Below are 6,740 nucleotides of genomic sequence, written 5' to 3'. Positions count from 1 at the left end.
ATACATATAGATATATATATATATATTTTTTTTTTATATATATTTTGTGTGTATAGAGTAAATAATTCCAGGCACGGGTTGTAAGGCAGTGCCCCAGGAGGGCTGCTCAGGAAGGAGGGATGTGCAGGGCAGGAGGGACTCTCAGCCAGGGAGGATGCTCAGCCAGGGCAGCTCCTGCCCTCCCTGCACGCTCCAGGGCCCTCGTGGTTCCCATTTCCCCTCCCCTCTTTGCTGAGCCCCAGGCTTTATGGGCTCTGTGGCCCGGCCCTCACCCCTCAGGAGGCTCGCAGGACATTGGGGCCTGTTCATCATTTTCACAGCTCGTTGCATCTCCAGGCAAGGGTTTGAAAAGCCCCGGTTAATGCTCGGCACCAGCTGCAGAGAAGAGCTTTGGCCATGGCTTTGCCCTCCATGGGCCGTTCCCTTTGGGGTGGGGGGACACCCCAACCCTGCTCTGGGGCTCTGCACCCCCTCCTGCTGCTCTGGGAATGGGAACTCCCTTCACCCCCAGGAATAAGGGTTTGTTTCACTGCTCTCTGCAAACTTTGGGCTGTGTCCCTCTGAGGACAAGGGGGTCAATAGGAAATGGTGGTGGCCAACTCATTTTTTGGTGTTGCAGTGGGAAGCTGGAACAGTCACCAACCTACAAGGCCCTGTGGGTTTGCTGATGTGTAACTTTAATTAAAACACATGGTGAATGTCATTTAATTAGTCAAGTAAGCTGTTGGAGAACTTTACCTGACCATGGGTGTATGGAACTGCTTCATCTCTTCTCTCCTCATTTGCTATTTAAATAGTCCATACTCTATAAAGAAGTGTTTATTTAAACCCATCATTTCTCCAGATCTCAAACTGGCACCACTTGCTTAAAATATTGACAAAGATTTTTTTATTTCCTGCCCTTCATTTTCCCAGGGGTTAATTTCTGAGGAAGATGAACAGAGATGCTCAATAGACCAATGGGAAACCTCAAGCATGAGCTGATCCTTAAAGGAGGTGTTGGAACACAGGTGCTCCCTACACTGAATTCCCAGCAGGCCTGTTCATTAGGGTGCTCGTGGAATAACCTGGTTTTGCCATTTTTCTTGAGCCCTGGAGATCTGTAGCAGGACCTTGTGTTATCAGTGAGGGATGGAGGAAACAGGGGCTTCCCCCTGCTTTTAGTGACCAGCTTGGCCAAATAATCTCCAATTAAACCCATCAATAATAATTAAGCTGGCTTTGAAATGACTGATGTAATAGTGCACTCTATAGCAGCTGTAACTCTCTACACTGTGTAGTAAAGAATTCTTATTAAAGTCTTTTCAGTCTAATCATTCTCAGCATCCATTTAAATAAATCATTCCTTGCTGTTCATATGGAGGATCTGGGTTGTCATCCTTAATTCTGGGGGATGACGTTGTACAAAGGTTCCCTGACCCCTGAACAGTCCTTCAGACATAAACCAGTGATTAAATCTGGGACCAGGATCAGATCCAGACACACCAGCCCCTCTGAGGGCTGGGAAACAGCTGGAAATTGGAGGTCATCACTCATGGGAAGATCTCCCTGCTAACCTTTGTCCAAAGTATCCATTTGGTCCATGCCAAGATAATAAATTTCAAGCTTTTGTCCTTAAAAATCCTCCCTCCAAGGGCAATACTGGGTAAAGTTAAGTGTTAATACTTTACCACCTCCACAGCCATTGCCCCAACGCTTGCAGTTTGGTGAAATGTTCTTCAAAGGACTCTACCTGAATTTTGTCACTCTCCCTCCCAAGATTGCAGTAGTTCCATAAATTGCACAAAGGAGGCTTCAATTTAATTACCTCATTCAGCACCATCCTGCTCTTGTGAGATCTGCCTTACTGACAAACAGCACTTCCTCTCTTCCCTTGCTGTCTCCCACAAATTCCCAAGCACCTTCAGGATAATTTATTTAAAGGACCAGACGTCCCAGGAAAATCAAAGGCAGCTGGGAAGTTGTGTGAAAGCCCAAAATGCTGATTTTTTTCAGCACTGCTCCGGTGTTGCCATCTAGTGTTGCAAAATGATATCCGAGGAAAAGGAAATCCAAAGGAGTTTATTCGTTACCACGGTTCTGCAGGAAAACTTCAACCTGCAAGAAGATTTATACACACACGAGCTGCTCTCAGAGGTTTTTTAACAGCACACCAAAAACCCCAGGGACAGGAAGACATTCATAAAGACCAGCCACGAATAGCACTGCTCCAAATCCCCACAGTCCCTGGACAAGGAGCTGCATCTCCCCTTGTTAATGTAATTAACATTAATAGCCTGCCTCACACCTGAATTTGAAAATACACTGTAGAACCTTCACCAGCTTGCATGGATTTAATTACTCAGTGATAAGTTATTGAAAAACTACTCAAAGTTCATGATACTCAGCCAAGTCCTCCTTTCAACCTAAAACTGATTCTGGAACTCTGGAAAATAAAAATCCTTCTAGAAAAGAGCCTGGTTTTCCATGGCAAGGCTGTTTGGGAACTGCTGGAGTGAGTATTTCCATCTGTTATCCAGCTTTAAGTACAAAAGGAGTTAAGGTAGAGCCCATTATTTCCAAACATTCTCCTAGGCACATAGAAAACCCTCCATGATTTTATCTAGAGGATACAACCAACCATTTTTGCAGGGTTTTTCTTGGATATAGAAAGTCAGAATGAGAAAAATCTTGCTGTCACCTCTCGTGCCCTAAGTCATGATAAAATAGTAAATATTTATCACTAAAGAGAGCAAAGAGAGGTTGAGAGTGTAGAATTTGGCAAACAATGTTTTACATTGTTACAAAAACAAACCCTCTCCTTGCAGAAGTCAGGAATTACTAATGAAAATGTTAATTGTGACAGATGCTCAAGTGGCTGAGAGGCTCAGTTTCCTGGGAGCTCATTTCCACTCCATCAGGGCACAAACTGTTCTGTCATTATTCACTTTACAACTTCTTCAGGCAGCTCAGCAGTTCCTCCTTATCCATGTGGTACCCACTCTTCTTCCACTCCTCCCTCAGCTGCTGCAGTGCTGTCCCAATCTCCTTTCCCGAGGACACCCCCATCTTCCGCAGATCGTGGCCACTGACAGGGAAAGAAGGCACAGTCCACTCCTGCATTTCTTTCAAAAGCTGCTCTTCTCCTTGGTACTTCAGGAGCTCCAAGATCTTGGAATTGGTGTTAGCTTCCCTAGACTAGGAGAAAAAAGGAAAAAAAAATCCAGGGCTCACTATGAAACAGCAGAAACAGCTCCAAGTGTGCTCAGCATTGTGCTATTCCCATTACTCCTTGTTAGGCAAGAGCTGTTGGATGCAAGGATCTCTCCTGCCTCACAGGTTTTTAAACTGAGTCTTGGAGGCTCTGGGAGATCCTTGGAGACTCCCTGAATTCCAGGCAAGAGCTGTAACCCTTATCCATCAGCTTTCCTGTGGGAGACAGGCCTGGCCACAGGGACTGGTTCTTGCCCTCAGTCTCAGGTGCTGCTCTGAAAGTGCAGAATTCACCTGGAAATGTGAATTAACTTCGCTGTGGAAGAACATCACAGGTTGCCTAAGGAACGGTGGGCTTTGGCAAGAACACCAGGAATTGCACTGATTTTCCATACACAATTCAAAGCTCAATTTCACACCAAAAAAAGCTGAATTCCCCTGAGGTCCAGCTCCTGTTTCCTATTTCAACAGGACAGCACAGCAAACTGCCAGTCCCAGGTAAGATCACACAAAACTGATGATGGAATGTGACATTTTTCAACCTGACTGACTTTTAAATCAGTCCAAAAATTGCTACAGAGCACAAGGTGCTCAGAGTTGCTAAGATACAGTAGGTTTGGATTTTATAAATGTCTTAAAAATTCATTCAGTTCACCGTGAAGCCCCAAATAAAGCAATCTGAACTACACTTACATCCATTAGGAAGTCCTGGTATGGTCTAAGTGGTTCTGGCCCCGGGGCTTTGGTTAACTCCTGCCTGTGCTTCACCAAGAAAAGGCCAAGGTTTTTTTCTTCCTTGGAGATTTTCAGCCTCAGGTCCAGGTTTGTGACATCATCTTTCCCCTTGAACAAGGACGTCAGGGCAGTCATGGGTTTTGGAGACAGATTTTGGATGTTTTTAGTGACTCTGGCAAATTCCTCTAAATTCCCATCAAGTGGTAGCCCTAAAAACCCACAGAAAGTGCAAACAAGTGCTAATAAGAAATGTGGATGTTAACACAGGAAAAAAAAAAAATCTAATTTCTGTGTAACCCCAAGTTTGATCTCATTTTGCCACAAAATTCTGTCTGTGTAAGACACAGGAATAGGAAATCAATCTTCATTTCACTTTACCTATGTACTGGGCAATATCCAGCTCATACATAAGTTGAACCAAATGACTGACATGGTTTCCAAGAAGAATTTTTTTCAGTTCCACCCAAATCCTTTCTCCTGATATTCCAGCCAAGCCTTTGGCATTTTCTCTAATTGCCTGCAGTGTATTAGGTTCATGATCTCCAGGTTTCTCTGCGATTCTTCCATAAAATCTGCCAAATAAAACCCCTGGACGTTAGATTAGAACAACTGCTCCACTTACAATCATAATATCATTTAGGTTGGCAAGGAAATATGACAACTACAACTCTTTTTACATCACTGGTATCTTTTTGCATGTTTCTGAAGCCTTCTACAGTTCATTTATCAAGGAAAGGCACAACTATTACCTGAAGTATCTCAGGATTCGTAAATAATCTTCTTGGATTCTCTCAGCTGCCTTCCCCACAAATCTGATTTTCTTGCTTTTCAAGTCTTCATAGCCATTAAAGAAATCATACAGTGTCCCATCCAAACCTAGAAAAAAATGAAAAAATAGAAGAATATGAATTTACAAATGTGGCCGACACAATGAAACACTCTCATTTGGAAATCTGGAGGAGAAGTTGTGTGATTTGACCTGGTCTGTCAGATCATCTTACATATTTCTAAAGACCTTTGACACAGAGACAGAATTCACTGGCAAAACTCAAACGTCACTGTTTCATCTCCATAATCATTTTTCAAATTTACCTAAAAACATGGAGTTGACAGTGAGATCCCTCCTCTCAGCATCTTTGTGCCAGTCAGTGGTGAACTCCACCTCTGCGTGCCGTCCATCGGTGACAACATCTATTCGGAGAGTGGTAATTTCAAAATTCTGTTCATGGAGCTGCAAATCCCACAGACAGCGTTACTTCAGCACAACCATGAAATGAAATGTGGAAGCTGCTCTTGTTTTTTCAGCCCTGTGTTTGTAAACAGTGGGGGGACACACGCACAGCAGCGTGTGCCATGTCTGCATACAGCGCTGACAATCGAGAGAGATGAACTTCTGAAAATAATCTTTACATTATTTATTTTCTACAGAGCCTGCAGAAATCTTCCTGCAGGAGACGGATTAAGAGCAAGGTAGAGGAAACAGAATTTGAGAGGAAATCAGGAGCAGGAAACATGAGGATCCTGTGTGGGCAGCCTACATTATCTTTTCTGGTGATGACACAGCAGCATTATAATATGATAATTACTTCAATTCTACAATGAACAATCAAAAAAATCACTCCATGCTGTAAAGCAAGGTCTCATTTAAACCTCTGTTGTAGTAGTTTAACAAAGAAGGAGCAAATTTTCTACTGGCCATGCTGCACATTCCCAGACAGGTAGAAAAGATCCAAATGAATCATAAACCAACCCTGGCAGTGATGGTTCCGTGTTTTTCTCCTTTGTTATTGATCAGACGAACCCCTGCTGCTGTGAACATTTCCTTCATCTCTGCTGGTGTAGCTGTGGTGGCAAAATCGATGTCTTGTGGTGTCACTCCACTCAGTAAATCCCTCACAGCCCCTCCTGCTATTCTCAGCTCATAGTTCTTCTTCTCAAACAGTTCTGGGAAGGGAAGGTAAGCCAAAAAGCAATAAACCCATGGCACAATCAGCCACAGCCTGCCTTCTCACAAAATTAAGATCACAGATGTAGGAATACACACTCAAATATGCAGGGAGCAGCAAATACCTCACAGCTTCATGCAAAATGCACTAATTCGTGGCACAGCTGAGCACCCACAGGTGTTTTCCCTGTCATTCTGATTTATTTTTCTGAAGCTTTTCTGATAACCTAAATATTGGCAGGTCGCTAACTGGTCCTGGGGACTCTGGGCTGGGGATCATTTTGAACAGTCAGGGTTCTGACAAGGGAAAAGTATTCAGATTATTTATGGCAGAGCACAGTGAGTCATGAACCCAAAGTTCTCCAAGAACAGCAGAGCACCAATCGGCCGACACAGGGGAAAACGAGCTCCGACACGTGCCTGGAGACAGGCTGAGGGTGCTCGGCCTGGAGAAACCGAAAAATGCTCGGGAGAGACTTTTCACCAGGGCCTGGAGTGACAGGACAAGGGGGAACAGCCTTAAAATGAGGGAGGGCAGGTTTAGATTAAATACCGGGAATAAATTCTTCCCTGTGAGGGTGGTAAGGGCCTGGGATGGAGTTCCCAGAGAAGCTGTGGCTGCTCCATCCGAAGGCCAGGCTGGACATTGGGGCTCGGAGCAGCCGGGGACAGCGGGAGGTGTCCCTGCTCATGGCAGGAGAGGGCACTGGATGGGCTTTAAGGTCCCTCCCACCCCAAACCACCCCGGGGCTGTGCTCAGGGACATTTTCCGGGCCTCCCCAGCCCGCACTCACCGGCCACGCTGCGCAGGCCCGGCGTGAAGAGCGCCTGGAACTGCGGCGCCTGCAGCCTCATGGTGCCGCTCCCG

General features: G+C 45.0%; 1 protein-coding gene across 1 annotated transcript; it reads right to left on the bottom strand.

The window, feature by feature from the left end:
- Positions 1 to 2,034: 2,034 nt before the first annotated feature.
- TRNT1 (tRNA nucleotidyl transferase 1) lies at positions 2,035 to 6,734 on the bottom strand. Its single transcript, XM_008634446.2, has 7 exons — positions 6,667 to 6,734; positions 5,678 to 5,871; positions 5,020 to 5,158; positions 4,677 to 4,803; positions 4,306 to 4,499; positions 3,886 to 4,136; positions 2,035 to 3,177 (listed from the first exon to the last, which is right to left on the bottom strand). The coding sequence occupies exons 1-7, from the start codon at positions 6,725 to 6,727 to the stop codon at positions 2,929 to 2,931; spliced, it is 1,215 nt and encodes a 404-aa protein (XP_008632668.1). The 5' UTR covers positions 6,728 to 6,734; the 3' UTR covers positions 2,035 to 2,928.
- Positions 6,735 to 6,740: the final 6 nt, after the last annotated feature.

Source organism: Corvus brachyrhynchos, unplaced genomic scaffold (genome assembly GCF_000691975.1).
Source record: "Corvus brachyrhynchos isolate BGI_N302 unplaced genomic scaffold, ASM69197v1 scaffold95, whole genome shotgun sequence".
NCBI classification, from domain to species: domain Eukaryota; kingdom Metazoa; phylum Chordata; class Aves; order Passeriformes; family Corvidae; genus Corvus; species Corvus brachyrhynchos.
Note: the sequence above shows the minus strand (reverse complement) of the source record. Positions and strands in the feature narration are given on the sequence as shown.

Bases quoted from the DNA above. Each gene is read 5' to 3' on its own strand.
- TRNT1 (XM_008634446.2), bottom strand. From the start codon at position 6,727: ATGAGGCTGCAGGCGCCGCAGTTCCAGGCGCTCTTCACGCCGGGCCTG. The intron at 4,500-4,676 runs GTAATAGTTGTG...TTTATTTGGCAG, and splicing joins CGAATCCTGAGATACTTCAG to ATTTTATGGAAGAATCGCAG. The intron at 3,178-3,885 runs GTAAGTGTAGTT...TTTTTCTCCTAG, and splicing joins ACCAGGACTTCCTAATGGAT to TCTAGGGAAGCTAACACCAA.